This window comes from Zootermopsis nevadensis, unplaced genomic scaffold, assembly GCF_977971745.1.
Source record: "Zootermopsis nevadensis isolate Lab colony 2312 unplaced genomic scaffold, Znev_1.0 Znev_ptg000059l, whole genome shotgun sequence".
Classification (NCBI taxonomy): Eukaryota; Metazoa; Arthropoda; class Insecta; order Blattodea; family Termopsidae; genus Zootermopsis; species Zootermopsis nevadensis.
The window spans coordinates 1,127,300-1,146,114 of record NW_028259190.1 but is presented as its reverse complement, the minus strand read 5'-3'; the positions used below and the strand labels follow the sequence as shown (position 1 = coordinate 1,146,114).

General features: G+C 38.3%; 1 protein-coding gene and 1 long non-coding RNA gene across 3 annotated transcripts in view; both read right to left on the bottom strand.

The window, feature by feature from the left end:
* LOC147871311 (uncharacterized) overlaps positions 1-18,815 on the bottom strand; it is a 91,368-nt gene that overhangs the window by 388 nt on the left and 72,165 nt on the right. The window contains exons 1-3 of one of the 2 annotated variants that reach the window (XR_015532458.1): positions 3,245-3,500; positions 2,344-3,052; positions 1,665-1,774 (exon numbers count right to left, since the gene is read on the bottom strand). This is a non-coding gene — a long non-coding RNA (uncharacterized LOC147871311). Of the gene's footprint in view, positions 1-1,006; positions 1,775-2,343; positions 3,053-3,244; positions 3,501-18,815 lie in introns of those variants that run through there. The other variant, XR_015532460.1, reaches the window with a different exon arrangement.
* On the bottom strand, positions 1,093-1,906 carry LOC147871312 (transcription-associated protein 1-like). Its single transcript, XM_087339988.1, has 2 exons — positions 1,553-1,906; positions 1,093-1,206 (listed from the first exon to the last, which is right to left on the bottom strand). Exons 1-2 carry the CDS (start codon positions 1,787-1,789, stop codon positions 1,156-1,158), a joined length of 288 nt encoding a protein of 95 aa, XP_087196114.1. The 5' UTR covers positions 1,790-1,906; the 3' UTR covers positions 1,093-1,155.

The following is an 18,815-nucleotide window of genomic DNA, read 5'->3' as shown; positions in this document are numbered from 1 at the left end:
GAAATGACAAATGTTCGTGTAAAAGACAGACCAATGAAAATGTCACCTTATATTTTAAACTGCGACAGTAGTTCAGTCTCTTGTGTGGAAGGAAACAATCTTGGATGAAGATAAGTGCAAAATTCCTCTGACAGCATAGCCGAGTTTCCAGGAAATTCCAAAGTGCAATGGCCGTGACTTCCACATGAAACCAGATTCATTCAGAATGGAGTTGCCTCTTTCCACATCCTACGTCATTAGGAACCCTGCATATTCCAAACTGCATTACAACACTGATATTTAAACATAAGTGGCACTGCCTTTCTATACTTGGTTCCAACCAACCACACCACTCCTCGATCCTAATGCAAATCCCCTTACCCCACCACCAACCACGGAATATACCAGAAGTAATACTGAGCCTCATCACATGTCCATGAGACTGACACCTGACAACTCTCAACTTATGGTTAAGTCTCAAATAAATGGAACCTCTGACAGTCATCTCCATTTTTGCAAGCAAATCCAAATTCATAACGAACACCACATCACAAACTTACAAGTTTCGTAACCGATCCCCTTGCTCAACACAGCAAACTCTCAAAATTAACCAAAAGCACAGAAAATATCCCGGCAGCTCCGCTAACTGTGCACAAAACTAAATTACTTCCACTAGCAAATGCTCACTTATTAATTAGTAAACAGACCACATTAAAGGCTCCTCAGCACTGCACACATCTCACATGTAACAAAACCTTATCACAAATAGTCACCACCCTCGTCTACAAGCTACACCTAACCTCCAATTTTGGTGTCCTATGAACAATATATTCACTAGAGAATCATGAATGCCTCTAGCATACCACAGATACTGCAATAATGCCAATCCCTCACCGCACATAGGTCTTTCAACATATCAAATCTCACATTTAAGTTCACAACATCTAAAGTACCTAATAAAATTGGACAGACTCATCTCTCTCACACGACAACCACATCAAATACATTCTAATGCTCATGTACTCACACAACGAATGCCTGGTTCAGACCGATATCAGTCTCTTGCGGATTCGAGGTTCCTTCTTTGTCCCAGCAGGTTTAATCTTCTGACATCAAGTCGGTCTGCCAACTGTTGCCGCACGTACTTCAACGCTTCTCTGGCCGGCAGTAAGCAGGTCACATGGTGCTCAGTAGAATCTGAAGGATCATTCTGTTTCTCGTAATCTGCTACTCCCAGAAAGAGAAAATACATTCACATTCAAGAAATCAAGACATCACACTCTTCGAAGAACACACAGTTTTACTTCACCAAGCAGTTAACACTCCCACCTTAGCCAATGAACAAGCACCTTCCATTTTCAGAAGACAAATTCTGTCAAGTTCATTACAAACCCATTCACAAGTTAACTTTAAATACGGGTCACAACCAGCGACCTGACAAATTCTGAACTCCCTCGCTTACAGATTCATACTGGAGCCTTTCTTTCCTCCCCCCCAGCAAATTTAAAACATTCGCCAAGTGGGGCATTATTCCACACGTCATAATACTGCAACTACAAACTCTACAACTCACACACGTCACGTCAGACCCACGCAACTTCCGTTGCCACTGATTCAGTGGATATTTAACGAACAGTTCGCTTGCCGTCGGTTTGGAGCCGAGGATGTTGATCGCTGTCTCCAAGAAAAGAACAAGTGCCAGGTGTCCTGGCTTACACGGCTCCCTCTCCTTGTGCCCCATTATGACAGCAAGGGAGTCTGTAAACACCAGTCGGTCCATGCCCTTCAGGTTCGCCTGTTTTGATGTCATGGAGAAAGGACGTAAATGAAAGATTAAGAAATGGCAAGCCTCTACAACACAGCCAACATCTGTAGCACTTCTACTACTAAGGTGAATTCAACCGACAAGGGGCAAACTTTGGGTTTCATGGACACCTAGACTTTTATTTTGTATGTAAAAAACGAGTTTGACAAATCTCAACAACACTGAAATAAAAATTAACTACAAGCATATAATTTTTGTATAGTCTATGCTAACCCTATAAACGTCAAAAAGGAACGTACTATACGCGTATCAAGTTATTTAATAATCTTCCACCAACAATTAAAACTCTAAATTGTGATATAAATGTATTCAAGCCTGCACTGAAATTAGCTTTCATACTTGAATTGCAAAATCTGAAGGTTATGTACATTCATATGTGAAACACGTTCTTGTAATTGTGTCAAAAGTACCGAGGTTTACGTATATTGAATGAAGTCCTGAAGTTTATGTTTATTGTATGAAATGACTTGTACTGCATCCTTTGGATTACTCCTAAGAAGGATCTATGGAATGCAAACAAACTCTACTCTCTAACATACCTGAATAATGCAATTCCTTATCCAAGTCACAAACACTCCAGGTGCTTCGTTCTGTCTGGTTCTTCACGTCCCCAACTCCAAAAAAGCTGCTTCCCCATCACGCACACAACTGATCTTCTCAAACGCTGATATTCAGACAAATTGGTCTGCCATGTCTTCGTTGAAACCAGTCCACACACACTACAGCTACAGTTCACATGAAAGTTGCTACTCAGCACATCCCCTGATCTCAAACTCCTCTTTGAGACAGACTAGGCACTCCCACTTAATCTATAACCGTACACCTCCTCGGAAAGCAAGGTATATAATCGCACGAGGGCCTGAGGTCTTCCTTGTGGCATTGTGAGGCATGCTACAAACACCCCATACTTGGTCACTAGGAATCAAAAGTGGGCAACTGTGGTGTGGTGGCCACGTAACCAACATTACAACCTGTAACCCTAGCTGCTTACTTCTACCTTCTTCACTGCGATAAGCTCTTGCACAAATTTAAATCAACAGCAACTGAATTTCCACATGCAAGTCACAAAAACAGAGGCTGCCACCACGTGTCTGTGGGTCATCCCAACCGCATCGCCTGATGAATTGTGTCCATCATGCACAAGGGTCATGTCAGCTAACGGAGCAAAGTCTTGCTACCTCCGTAGTAATGATGGACTCGAAACTGCGTAACGGCTGAAGTATCCCATATGCTTGCATTCAAGCCTACCTGAAACAAAATCATGTACAGAAATAAACATCCGCATTGAGAGACCAGTATTAATTCTTACTACGAAGGCAATCTACACCACATTAATAACCTACTGGCAACTAATCCGGCCTTTCGTGCAACCAAAATATTTCCCACTTTACGTACTTCACACGGGAGAAAGATGACAAACATCAGTTCAAATAAACTTACAAGCCCTGGCAATATATGAGAGTAAAGCTGCACTCGACTGGGCATGCATCCTACCATCACGCCGCCCGAAGTAAACAATACCAGCAGAGGAGCTGCGCCATTTTCTCGCGCGCAGGGACGGCAACGTCTGAAAAACAGCGAACACATCCCGCAACCGCCGGAGCAAGAGGGATATTCAATGATCATTATGTGCGCACCCTGACGAACTCTCCTGTCATCTACCGACAATACCCCTGAGGTACATGCCCATCCGCGAACACTACACGGCACTGCCGAACAAAATGCTGCCTGAAATACCACTCCACAGCTTGTAAACTTATAAGCACCTGAAACTTAATTAAAGCCCTTCTTCCTTCTTGTCCACATGAAGTATTGTGGTTGTTATCAGGAATACAAAATATATTTGTGATTACATAAACTTTACATCAGGTACCCATCATATATGAGTTTGTTGTAAATGTAAACTGTGCTGTAGTTCACTGAAACATAATATAAAATATTCTCTTTAGCACCACTTTAAACAAACAATATTATGCCTCCTCTTTTTTTGGGAACCAGGAATCTGACCTTCTCCTCACTGCGGTAAATTTTGCCTGACTGTTCCTCCCTCCAAGCAGCTGAGTAACCAGGATCCTAACTTTGCGGTCTTATCGCGTTCCCTCAGTACTAATCTACACTTACCCACATGCTCCTGCCATCCTAAAGTGAACTGCGTTAATTTGTATTTTGGCTGCAATGTACCAGAGTAATAAGCATTTGTATAATCCATTTTCATCAAAATATTCTTTGCATTACGGCAAACCTGACACTATTTTAAATGAAGTTATTTTAGAATCCCTTGACATTTTAGATTTCTTTACAGACAGTTACAGTGGTTATATGTGATTCCTCACGTAGCAAACGGAAAACGATTCACCACTGGGGGAGCCATCACACTTCTTACTAAGAATATATGGACATTATGCAGAGAGCTTATAACATTTCAATCTCTATCCCTCTCCTACCCTTATTCAAAAGACTGAAACCTCCATCATTTCACACACACGAAAGTTTAACGTTACGTTAGAACAGTGTGGGAACTGAAACCAATAAGTGAAGAGAACGCTGTGGCAACGCAAAGACAGTCACCATTTCAACATATTTCACTAGGAGACAGGAACAAAATTCGAATGTCTAAGATACCAAAGACCACGAACAAAAGTGCTTTCAAGTATTTAGGCTGGAAGAGGGTTAAGAATTTTGATTAAATTTTATTTATTAATTTGTGGTTTATATAAACACACTGTCAGAAGCTCTTACATTGTAGCATAGATGACAATATTTACATTCCTGCTTTTAGGTTCATGAACATGCTCTTTCTTGCATGGAAATTTTAGAATGCCGTCTTCTGACAAATTATCAACAAACTGTGAAAGTGTGGAAGAATGGAGTCATGTTTTCATATTTGTTATCTGTAATTTCCAATGCATTAATCTGTTACCAGAATAATGGTTAACTGCAACTGTTGGTAAACAAACTGCTAAGGAAAATATTGTTGAATGAAGATTTCAGTTTACAATTATTACACGTATAGCACCAAATTTCTCAGGTTATGTGCATCTCATGTTACTTGTAGGATAATAAAAGGAAGGAAGGTGGCATTCAATAATATTGATGCACAAGGCATGCATGTACTGTGTTTGAAAGAATATTTATTGTAATTGGCCACTTCAGTGGCATGGAAACATTACGATGGATTTTAGGGAAATATGTTTTGAACCTCTGAGATGATTGGAAATGGCTGACCACGGATTCCCATGTGCAGGTGTTGTTATTACTCTTGATTAATCTTCCAACTGTAGGCTGCTACTTATAGTGGCAACGATATCAAATATTTTCCAAGTGGGCACAATGTATATTTTGTACTCCTTGGCCTTTGATTTAAGAATGATCACAATTTCCTGCATTGGAGAACATGACCACATTATGCTACTGAAAATTTTATCAATGGATAGTACCACACCAATGACCATGAAGTTGTAAACCCAACATCCCCGAATTAGAAAATGAACAAACACAGTAAATATTATTGAAGAGACAGCACTACATACATAGGAAGATAATATTAAAATCGTCTTCTAACTAGTTCGAACTCAGCAAGTACATGAATTATTGCTCCTGTCAGTATGAGATCTGAGTTCTGAAAAATTACCTCACAATTACACTTCACATTCTGACAGGAGACTCTACACAAAGAGGCGAAATAACACGTGACGTTTACAGAAATTTGTTAAAAAGAGTTACAAAAGACAGGATACTACTCTACCTGTACAAAGGAAAGCACATCACAGAAAGGCGTGGGATACGAACCCACGGTCCCTGCGACCAAGAGGCTACAAGGACCGCGCGGCCACTTTGACGCAAAGTACGATGTGACATTTCAGGTACTAAGGTTTTTTTCGTAATTTTGGTGGCATTTTTCCTCTGGACACGGCGATATTTTGCGAATGATTTATGTACTTTTCACAAAATACACACCGCAATGTAGAACTTACGTTGCCACTTATCAACTTCTCGTCACCTTGAACTTGAGGTCGCCGACAGGAAGTTTGGCGTACGGAATTCCAAAGAAACGCCACTTACAATTTCTTGTTTCGGATAGATGCTAAAACATTTCCCTTCAGCAAACCTTGTTGCACTCTGACCATTGGTTTTCTTGAGGTCTCCCATCTTCAGAGGCGAGGCTGCCAAAGCGCAGAACCGACGGCCCACCATGTCTCCACGTCTGTGCGCTGGACTCCAGAGATCCAGATCCATTTTAAGTTACTGCATTATTTATTAGTACCATAAATGGAAAGAAATCAATACTTTCGAATGGCATCGAGGACTAATCCAAAGTCAGCCAGTACTGATTCTGTCTTGGAACAGTCGGCTGGTCCCATTTGAATAGTCGCCATTAAACTACGCTTGGAATTATTTGATTTCAGTCGGTCAGTATCAACGTAACTTTGTGTTCTAGAAATAGAGTTCTTCGGGACCATTAACAAGATTAATTACCACCGTTCAATCACGTATTAACGCGTGCTACCTATAATGAATCTCAATGTAAGGAAGTCTTCTCGGTGACGTGTGAGAATAGAAACAAGTGAAACAACAATCCAACATAACACGCAAGAATATGTGCGGATCGCCACATTGAGACATACGACTTCAGTGAGAAGACATTTCCATGCCATGTGTGCTCAGTAAAGACGTTTGTACGAGTTAGTAACACGTAAATCATATACAGACAACGCGTATCTGCAGAAGCTGGACCTATGTAATTTGAGAAAATTTATTCTATATAACGATGACTGAGGTCACTGTAGTAATTACATGTAGTGTAATATAAAATTAAATAAATATTTTAATAAATTATTCTTCGTGTGACAACATATATACTTCCACAATGAAATATTCAATAACATCATATTTAAGTGATAAGTGATTGGTGTACTTGCAATTACTGAAAGTATGTGTCCAATAAAATATCTTTGTAAAAAAATTAAATCAGGTATGAAAGTGAAGCCCAGAATATAATATACTTTTTAAAGTGACGGAATCGAACTTTTAAGTGTTTAATAATATACAATTAACCATAACGAGCTCAAGGTGCCCTCACATGCGCAAGTCATACGACTGCACTGCGCAACAACGTCTGCGCAGGTGCCCCACTAACCTAATCTAACCTAACCTAACCTAACCCAAGCCAACCAAAACGGGGTAATCTGCATCAGTGTAAAATGGTTTCCTGCGCACGAATTTTAGAAAAAGCGAATGGATGCTCAGAAATTATTGAAATTTTGTATGGACGTCATGCCACAGGTAAGTTAATGATATTCATACTCTATTATGTCCTATCGCATTTTAGACATTCGCACGAAAGCATCAAAGTCGTGAGGTGGAGGATGAGCAAAGTCGGCCACGACCACTTATCAATAACGATATTAAGCGCTCACACAATCCCCATATAACACAATTAGTGCTTATATGCATGTAATATGTCATAAGACGTCTAAAATTACATAATATTTTCACAAGAAATATTTCTTCCAAAATTGATGCTGTGTAGATGTTGACGCAAATACGTAGTAGATTCATGCGTAACGATGACCCAATCTAACTCACTATAAATAAGTATCATGTAACGAAAGAATCGGAATAAACATAGTGAATGATATTACGTCATTTATTAATATAAATCGCCTCACAAAGAAACAGAATATAAATTTCTGGTACATCAATTGCAATGTTTGGTGGGCGCGGAATTCGTGGCGCACGTCAAACGTGTGGTAACATATTGGTGTCCTATGTCAAACTTCTACAAAATATATCGAAAATATTGCCTCACATTTACTCGAGGACACGACGTACAAACACAAGGACGCAGTCTATCGCAGAAAATACGGAACCAAAGATAAGACGTGCCATCTGTGACGACCTAAATGGAAAGAAATCAATATTTCGAATGGCATCGAGGACCAATCAGAAGCCAGTCAGTACTGATTCTGTCTTGGAACAGTCGGCTGGTCCCATTGGAATAGTCGCCATTAAACTACGGTTGGGATTATTTGATACCGGTCGGTCAGTATCAACGTAACTTTGTGTTCTAGGAATAGAGTTCTTCGGGACCTTTAACAAGATTAATTACCACCGTTCAATCAAGTATTAACGGGTGCTACCTACACTGAATCTCAGTGTAAGGATGTCTTCTCGGTGACGTGTGAGAATAGAAAAAATTGAAACAACAATCCAACATAACACGCAAGAATATGTGCGGTTCGCCACATTGAGACATCCGACTTCAGTGAATGGACATTTCCATGCCATGTGTGCTCAGTAAAGACGTTTGTAGGAGTTAGTAACACGTAAATCATATACAGACTTCACGTAACTGCAGAAGCAGGACCTATGTAATTTAAAATATTTATTCTTTATAACGATGACTGGGGTCACTAGTAATTACATGTAGTGTAATATAAAATTAAATAAATATTTTAATAAATTATTCTTCGTGTGACAACATATATACTTCCACAATGAAATATTCAATAACATCATATTTAAGTGATAAGTGATTGCTGTACTTCCAATTACTGAAAGTATGTGTCCAATAAAATATCCTTGTAAAAATATTAAATCAGGTATGACAGTGAAGCCCAGAATATAATATACTTTTTAAAGTGACGGAATCGAATTTTTGAGTGTTTAATAATATACAATTAACCATAACGAGCTCAAGGTGCCCTCACATGCGCAAGTCATATGACTGCACTGCGCAACAACGTCTGCGCAGGTGCCCCACTAACCTAACCTAACCTAACCTAACCTAACCCAACCCAAACCAACCAAAACGGGGTAATCTGCATCAGTGCAAAATGGTTTCCTGCGCACGAATTTTGGAAAAACCGAATGGATGCTCAGAAATTATTGAAATTTTGTATGGACGTCATGCCACAGGTAAGTTAATGATATTCATACTCTATTATGTATTATCGCTTTTTAGAAATTCGCACGAAGGCATCAAAGTCGTGAGGTGGAGGATGCGCAAAGTCGGCCACGACCACTTATCAATAACGATATTAAGCGCTCACAAAATACCTATATAACACAATTAGTGCTTATATGTGTGTAATACATCATAAATCGTCTAAAATTACATAATGTTTCCACAAGAAATATTTCTTCCAAAATTGATGCTGTGTAGATGTTGACGCAAATACGTAGCAGATTCATGCGTAAAGATGACCCAATCTAACTCACTATAAATAAGTATCATGTAACGAAAGACTCGGAATAAACATAGTGAATGATAGTACGTCATTTATTAATATAAATTGCCTCACAAAGAAACTGAATATAAATCTCTGGTCATCAATTGCAATGTTTGGTGGGCGCGGAATTCGTGGCGCACGTCAAACTTGTGGTAACATATTGGTGTCCTATGTCAAACTTCTACAAAATATATCGAAAATATTGCCTCACATTTACTCGAGGACACGACGTACAAACACAAAGACGCAGTCTATCGCAGAAAATACGGAACCAAAGATAAGACGTACCATCTGTGACGACCTAAATGGAAAGAAATCAATACTTTCGAATGGCATCGAGGACCAATCAGAAGCCAGTCAGTACTGGTTCTGTCTTGGAACAGTTGGCTGGTTCCATTTGACTAGTCGCCATTAAACTACGGTTGGAATTATTCGATTTCCGTCGGTCAGTATCAACCTAAATTTGTGTTCTAGAAATAGAGTTCTTCGTGACCATTAACAAGATTAATTACCACCGTTCAATCACGTATTAACGGGTGCTACCTACACTGAATCTCAGTGTAAGGATGTCTTCTCGGTGACGTGTGAGAATAGAAACAATTGAAACATCAATCCAACATAACATGCAAGAATATGTGCGGTTCGCCACATTGAGACATACGACTTCAGTGAATGGACATTTCCATGCCCTGTGCGCTCAGTAAAGACGTTTGTACGAGTTAGTAACACGTAAATCATATACAGACATCGCGTATCTGCAGAAGCTGGACCTATGTAATTTGAGAAAATTTATTCTTTATAACGATGACTGGGGTCACTGTAGTAATTACATGTAGTGTAATATAAAATTAAAAAAATATTTTAATAAATTATTCTTCGTGTGACAACATATATACTTCCACAATGAAATATTCAATAACATCATATTTAAGTGATAAGTGATTGGTGTACTTGCAATTACTGAAAGTACGTGTCCAATAAAATATCTTTGTAAAAAAATTAAATCAGGTATCAAAGTGAAGCCCAGAATGTAATATACTTTTTTAAAGTGACGGAATCGAATTTTTGAGTGTTTAATAATATACAATAAACCATAACGAGCTTAAGGTGCCCTCACATGCGCAAGTCATACGACTGCACTGTGCAACAACGTCTGCGCAGGTGCCCCACTAACCTAACCTAACCTAACATAAAACCAACCAAAACGGGGTAATCTGCATCAGTGCAAAATGGTTTCCTGCGCACGAATTTTGGAAAAAGCGAATAGTTGCTCAGAAATTATTGAAATTTTGTATGGACGTCATGCCACAGGTAAGTTAATGATATTCATACTCTCTTATGTCTTATCGCCTTTTAGAAATTCGCACGAATGCATCAAAGTCGTGAGGTGGAGGATGCGCAAAGCCGGCCACGACCAATTATCAATAAAGATAGTAAGCGCTCACACAATCCCCATATAACACAATTAGTGCTTATATGCGTGTAATACATCATAACACGTCTAAAATTACATAATGTTTCCACAAGAAATATTTCTTCCAAAATTGATGCAGTGTAGATGTTGACGCAAATACGTAGCAGATTCATGCGTAACGATGACCCAATCTAACTCACTATAAATAAGTATCATGTAACGAAAGAATCGGAATAAACATACATGAATGATATTACGTCATTTATTAATATAAATCGCCTCACAAAGAAACAGAATATAAATTTATGGTACATCAATTGCAATGTTTGGTGGGCGCGGAAATCGTGGCGCACGTCAGACTTGTGGTAACATATTGGTGTCCTATGTCAAACTTCTACAAAATATATGGAATATATTGCATCACATTTACTCGAGGACACGACGTACAAACACAAGGACGCAGTCTATCGCAAAAATACGGAACCAAAGATTAGACGTGCCATCTGTGACGACCTAAATGGAAAGAAATCAATACTTTCGAATTGCATCGAGGACCAATCAGAAGACAGTCAGTACTGATTCTGTCTTGGAACAGTCGGCTGGTCCATTGGAATTGTCGCCATTAAACTACGGTTGGGATTATTTGATACCGGTAGGTCAGTATCAACGTAACTTTGTGTTCTAGGAATAGAGTTCTTCGGGACCTTTAACAAGATTAATTACCACCGTTCAATCAAGTATTAACGGGTGCTACCTACACTGAATCTCAGTGTAAGGATGTCTTCTCGGTGACGTGTGAGAATAGAAAAAATTGAAACAACAATCCAACATAACACGCAAGAATATGTGCGGTTCGCCACATTGAGACATCCGACTTCAGTGAATGGACATTTCCATGCCATGTGTGCTCAGTAAAGACGTTTGTAGGAGTTAGTAACACGTAAATCATATACAGACTTCACGTAACTGCAGAAGCAGGACCTATGTAATTTAAAATATTTATTCTTTATAACGATGACTGGGGTCACTAGTAATTACATGTAGTGTAATATAAAATTAAATAAATATTTTAATAAATTATTCTTCGTGTGACAACATATATACTTCCACAATGAAATATTCAATAACATCATATTTAAGTGATAAGTGATTGCTGTACTTCCAATTACTGAAAGTATGTGTCCAATAAAATATCCTTGTAAAAATATTAAATCAGGTATGACAGTGAAGCCCAGAATATAATATACTTTTTAAAGTGACGGAATCGAATTTTTGAGTGTTTAATAATATACAATTAACCATAACGAGCTCAAGGTGCCCTCACATGCGCAAGTCATATGACTGCACTGCGCAACAACGTCTGCGCAGGTGCCCCACTAACCTAACCTAACCTAACCTAACCTAACCCAACCCAAACCAACCAAAACGGGGTAATCTGCATCAGTGCAAAATGGTTTCCTGCGCACGAATTTTGGAAAAACCGAATGGATGCTCAGAAATTATTGAAATTTTGTATGGACGTCATGCCACAGGTAAGTTAATGATATTCATACTCTATTATGTATTATCGCTTTTTAGAAATTCGCACGAAGGCATCAAAGTCGTGAGGTGGAGGATGCGCAAAGTCGGCCACGACCACTTATCAATAACGATATTAAGCGCTCACAAAATACCTATATAACACAATTAGTGCTTATATGTGTGTAATACATCATAAATCGTCTAAAATTACATAATGTTTCCACAAGAAATATTTCTTCCAAAATTGATGCTGTGTAGATGTTGACGCAAATACGTAGCAGATTCATGCGTAAAGATGACCCAATCTAACTCACTATAAATAAGTATCATGTAACGAAAGACTCGGAATAAACATAGTGAATGATAGTACGTCATTTATTAATATAAATTGCCTCACAAAGAAACTGAATATAAATCTCTGGTCATCAATTGCAATGTTTGGTGGGCGCGGAATTCGTGGCGCACGTCAAACTTGTGGTAACATATTGGTGTCCTATGTCAAACTTCTACAAAATATATCGAAAATATTGCCTCACATTTACTCGAGGACACGACGTACAAACACAAAGACGCAGTCTATCGCAGAAAATACGGAACCAAAGATAAGACGTACCATCTGTGACGACCTAAATGGAAAGAAATCAATACTTTCGAATGGCATCGAGGACCAATCAGAAGCCAGTCAGTACTGGTTCTGTCTTGGAACAGTTGGCTGGTTCCATTTGACTAGTCGCCATTAAACTACGGTTGGAATTATTCGATTTCCGTCGGTCAGTATCAACCTAAATTTGTGTTCTAGAAATAGAGTTCTTCGTGACCATTAACAAGATTAATTACCACCGTTCAATCACGTATTAACGGGTGCTACCTACACTGAATCTCAGTGTAAGGATGTCTTCTCGGTGACGTGTGAGAATAGAAACAATTGAAACATCAATCCAACATAACATGCAAGAATATGTGCGGTTCGCCACATTGAGACATACGACTTCAGTGAATGGACATTTCCATGCCCTGTGCGCTCAGTAAAGACGTTTGTACGAGTTAGTAACACGTAAATCATATACAGACATCGCGTATCTGCAGAAGCTGGACCTATGTAATTTGAGAAAATTTATTCTTTATAACGATGACTGGGGTCACTGTAGTAATTACATGTAGTGTAATATAAAATTAAAAAAATATTTTAATAAATTATTCTTCGTGTGACAACATATATACTTCCACAATGAAATATTCAATAACATCATATTTAAGTGATAAGTGATTGGTGTACTTGCAATTACTGAAAGTACGTGTCCAATAAAATATCTTTGTAAAAAAATTAAATCAGGTATCAAAGTGAAGCCCAGAATGTAATATACTTTTTTAAAGTGACGGAATCGAATTTTTGAGTGTTTAATAATATACAATAAACCATAACGAGCTTAAGGTGCCCTCACATGCGCAAGTCATACGACTGCACTGTGCAACAACGTCTGCGCAGGTGCCCCACTAACCTAACCTAACCTAACATAAAACCAACCAAAACGGGGTAATCTGCATCAGTGCAAAATGGTTTCCTGCGCACGAATTTTGGAAAAAGCGAATAGTTGCTCAGAAATTATTGAAATTTTGTATGGACGTCATGCCACAGGTAAGTTAATGATATTCATACTCTCTTATGTCTTATCGCCTTTTAGAAATTCGCACGAATGCATCAAAGTCGTGAGGTGGAGGATGCGCAAAGCCGGCCACGACCAATTATCAATAAAGATAGTAAGCGCTCACACAATCCCCATATAACACAATTAGTGCTTATATGCGTGTAATACATCATAACACGTCTAAAATTACATAATGTTTCCACAAGAAATATTTCTTCCAAAATTGATGCAGTGTAGATGTTGACGCAAATACGTAGCAGATTCATGCGTAACGATGACCCAATCTAACTCACTATAAATAAGTATCATGTAACGAAAGAATCGGAATAAACATACATGAATGATATTACGTCATTTATTAATATAAATCGCCTCACAAAGAAACAGAATATAAATTTATGGTACATCAATTGCAATGTTTGGTGGGCGCGGAAATCGTGGCGCACGTCAGACTTGTGGTAACATATTGGTGTCCTATGTCAAACTTCTACAAAATATATGGAATATATTGCATCACATTTACTCGAGGACACGACGTACAAACACAAGGACGCAGTCTATCGCAAAAATACGGAACCAAAGATTAGACGTGCCATCTGTGACGACCTAAATGGAAAGAAATCAATACTTTCGAATTGCATCGAGGACCAATCAGAAGACAGTCAGTACTGATTCTGTCTTGGAACAGTCGGCTGGTCCATTGGAATTGTCGCCATTAAACTACGGTTGGGATTATTTGATACCGGTAGGTCAGTATCAACGTAACATTGTGTTCTAGGAATAGAGTTTTTCGGGACCATTAACAAGATTAATTACCATCGTTCAATCAAGTATTAACGGGTGCTACCTACACTGAATCTCAGTGTAAGGATGTCTTCTCGGTGACGTGTGAGAATAGGAAAAATTGAAACAACAATCCAACATAACACGCAAGAATATGTGCGGTTCGCCACATTGAGACATCCGACTTCAGTGAATGGACATTTCCATGCCATGTGTGCTCAGTAAAGACGTTTGTAGGAGTTAGTAACACGTAAATCATATACAGACTTCACGTAACTGCAGAAGCAGGACCTATGTAATTTAAAATATTTATTCTTTATAACGATGACTGGGGTCACTAGTAATTACATGTAGTGTAATATAAAATTAAATAAATATTTTAATAAATTATTCTTCGTGTGACAACATATATACTTCCACAATGAAATATTCAATAACATCATATTTAAGTGATAAGTGATTGGTGTACTTCCTATTACTGAAAGTATGTGTCCAATAAAATATCTTTGTAAAAAAATTAAATCAGGTATGAAAGTGAAGCCCAGAATATAATATACTTTTTAAAGTGACGGAATCGAATTTTTGAGTGTTTAATAATATACAATTAACCATAACGAGCTCAAGGTGCCCTCACATGCGCAAGTCATACGACTGCACTGCGCAACAACGACTGCGCAGGTGCCCCACTAACCTAACCTAACCTAACCTAACCTAACCAAAAACAAACAAAACGGGGTAATCTGCATCAGTGCAAAATGGTTTCCTGTGCACGAATTTTGGAAAAAGCGAATGGATGCTCAGAAATTATTGAAATTTTGTATGGACGTCATGCCACAGGTAAGTTAATGATTTTCATACTCTATTATGTCTTATCGCTTTTTAGAAATTCGCACGAAGGCATCAAATTCGTGAGGTGGAGGATGAGCAAAGTCGGCCACGACCACTTATCAGTAACGATATTAAGCGCTCACACAATCCCCATATAACACAATTAGTGCTTATATGCGTGTAATATGTCATAACACGTCTAAAATTACATAATGTTTCCACAAGAAATATTTCTTCCAAAATTGATGCAGTGTAGATGTTGACGCAAATACGTAGCAAATTCATGCTTAACGATGACCCAATCTAACTCACTATAACTAAGTATCATTAACGAAAGATTCGGAATAAACATACGTGAATGATAGTACGTCATTTATTAATATAAATCGCCTCACAAAGAAACTGAATATAAATCTCTGGTACATCAATTGCAATGTTTGGTGGGCGCGGAACTCGTGGCGCACGTCAAATTTGTGGTAACATATTGGTGTCCTATGTCAAATTTCTACAAAATATATCGAAAATATTGCCTCACATTTACTCGAGGACACGACGTACAAACACAATGACGCAGTCTATCGGAAAAATACGGAACCAAAGATAAGACGTGCCATCTGTGACGACCTAAATGGAAAGAAATCAATACTTTCGAATTGCATGGAGGACCAATCAGAAGACAGTCAGTAATGATTCTGTCTTGGAACAGTCGGCTGGTCGATTGGAATAGTCGCCATTAAACTACGGTTGGGATTATTTGATACCGGTCGGTCAGTATCAACGTAAATTTGTGATCTAGGAATAGAGTTCTTCGGGACCATTAACAAAATTAATTACCACCGTTCAATCAAGTATTAACGGGTGCTACCCACACTGAATCTCAGTGTAAGGATGTCTTCTCGGTGACGTGTGAGAATAGAAAAAATTGAAACAACAATCCAACATAAAATGCAAGAATATCTGCGGTTCGCCACATTGAGACATACGACTTCAGTGAAAGGACATTTCCATGCCATGTGTGCTCAGTAAAGACGTTTGTACGAGTTAGTAACACGTAAATTATATACAGACATCGCGTAACTGCAGAAGCTGGACCTATGTAATTTGAGAACATTTATTCTTTAAAACGATGACTGGGGTCACTGTAGTAATTACATGTAGTGTAATATAAAATTAAAAAATATTTCAATAAATCATTCTTCGTGTGACAACATATATACTTCCACAATGAAATTTTCATTAACATCATATTTAAGTGATAAGTGATTGGTGTACTTCCAATTACTGAAAGTATGTGTCCAATAAAATATTCTTGTAGAAATATTAAATCAGGTATGAAAGTGAAGCCCAGAATATAATATACTTTTTAAAGTGACGGAATCGAATTTTTGAGTGTTTAATAATATATAATTAACCATAACGAGCTCAAGGTGCCCTCACATGCGCAAGTCATATGACTGCACTGCGCAACAACGTCTGCGCAGGTGCCCCACTAACCTAACCTAACCTAACCTAACCCAAACCAACCAAAACGGGGTAGTCTGCATCAGTGCAAAATGGTTTCCTGCGCACGAATTTTGGAAAAAGCGAATGGATGTTAAGAAATTATTGAAATTTTGTATGGACGTCATGCCACAGGTAAGTTAATAATATTCATACTCTCTTATGTCTTATCGCTTTTTAGAAATTTGCACGAAGGCATCAAATTCGTGAGGTGGAGGATGAGCAAAGTCGGCCACGACCACTTATCAATAACGATATTAAGCGCTCACACAATCCCCATATAACACAATTAGTGCTTATATGCATGTAAAATGTATAAAACACGTCTAAAATTACATAATGTTTCCACAAGAAATATTTCTTCCAAAATTGATGCTGTGTAGATGTTGACGCAAATACGAAGCAGATTCATGCGTAACGATGACCCAATCTAACTCACTATAAATAAGTATTATGTAACGAAAGAATCGGAATAGACATAGTGAATAATAGTACGTCATTTATTAATATAAATTGCCTCACAAAGAAACTGAATATAAATCTCTGGTACATCAATTGCAATGTTTGGTGGGCGCGGAATTCGTGGCGCACGTCAAACTTGTGAAAACATATTGGTGTCCTATGTCAAACTTCTACAAAATATATCGAAAATATTGCCTCACATTTACTTGAGGACACGACGTACAAACACAATGACCCAGTCTATGGCAGAAAATACGGAACCAAAGATAAGACGTGCCATCTGTGACGACCTAAATGGAAAGAAATCAATACTTTCGAATGGCATCGAGGACCAATCAGAAGCCAGTCAGTACTGGATCTGTCTTGGAACAGTTGGCTGGTTCCATTTGACTAGTCGCCATTAAACTAAGGTTGGAATTATTAGATTTCCGTCGGTCAGTATCAACATAAATTTGTGTTCTGGAAATAGAGTTCTTCGGGACCATTAACAAGATTAATTACCACCGTTCAATCAAGTATTAACGGGTGCTACCTACACTGAATCTCAGTGTAAGGATGTCTTCTCGGTGACGTGTGAGAATAGAAACAATTGAGACAACAATCCAACATAACACGCAAGAATATGTGCGGTTCGCCACATTGAGACATACGACTTCAGTGAATGGACATTTCCATGCCATGTGTGCTCAGTAAAGACGTTTGTACGAGTTAGTAACACGTAAACCATATACAGATATCGCGTATCTTCTGAAGCTGGACCTATGTATTTTGAGAACATTTATTCTTTATAACGATGACTGGGGTCACTGTAGTAATTACATGTAGTGTAATATAAAATTAAAAAATATTTTAATAAATTATTCTTCGTGTGACAACATGTATACTTCCACAATGAAATATTCAATAACATCATATTTAAGTGATAAGTGATTGGTGTACTTGTAATTACTGAAAGTATGTGTCCAATGAAATATCTTTGTAAAAAAATTAAATCAGGTATGAAAGTGAACCCAGAATATAATATACTTTTTAAAGTGACGGAATCGAATTTTTGAGTGTTTAATAATATACAATAAACCATAACGAGCTCAAGGTGCCCTCACCAGCGCAATTCATACGACTGCACTGCGCAACAACGTCTGCGCAGGTGCCCCACTAACCCAACCTAACCTAACCTAACCTAACCTAACCCAAACCAACCAAAACGGTGTAATCTGCATCAGTGCAAAATGGTTTCCTGCGCACGAATTTTGGAAAAAGCGAATGGAAGCTCAGAATTTATTCAAGTTTTGTATGTACGTCATGCCACAGGTAAGATAATTATATTCATACTCTATTATGTCTCATCGCTTTTTAGAAATTCGCACGAAGGCATCAAAGTCGTGAGGTGGAGGATGCGCAAAGTCGGCCACGACCACTTATCAATAACGATATTAAGCGATCACACAATCCCCATATAACACAATTAGTGCTTATATGCGTGTAATACGTCATAACACGTCTAAAATTACATACTGTTTCCACAAGAAATATTTCTTCCAAAATTTATGCTGTGTAGATGTTGACGCAAATACGTAGCAGATTCATGCGTAACGATGACACAATCTAACTCAGTATAAATAAGT

What these genes read in the sequence shown, in the direction of transcription:
- LOC147871312 (XM_087339988.1), bottom strand. Translation starts at nt 1,789, where the DNA reads ATGACATCAAAACAGGCGAACCTGAAGGGCATGGACCGACTGGTGTTT. An exon ending in GTGGGTCTGACGTGACGTGT is followed by an intron (nt 1,207 to 1,552) that starts GTGAGTTGTAGA and finishes TTCTGGGAGTAG; the next exon opens with CAGATTACGAGAAACAGAAT.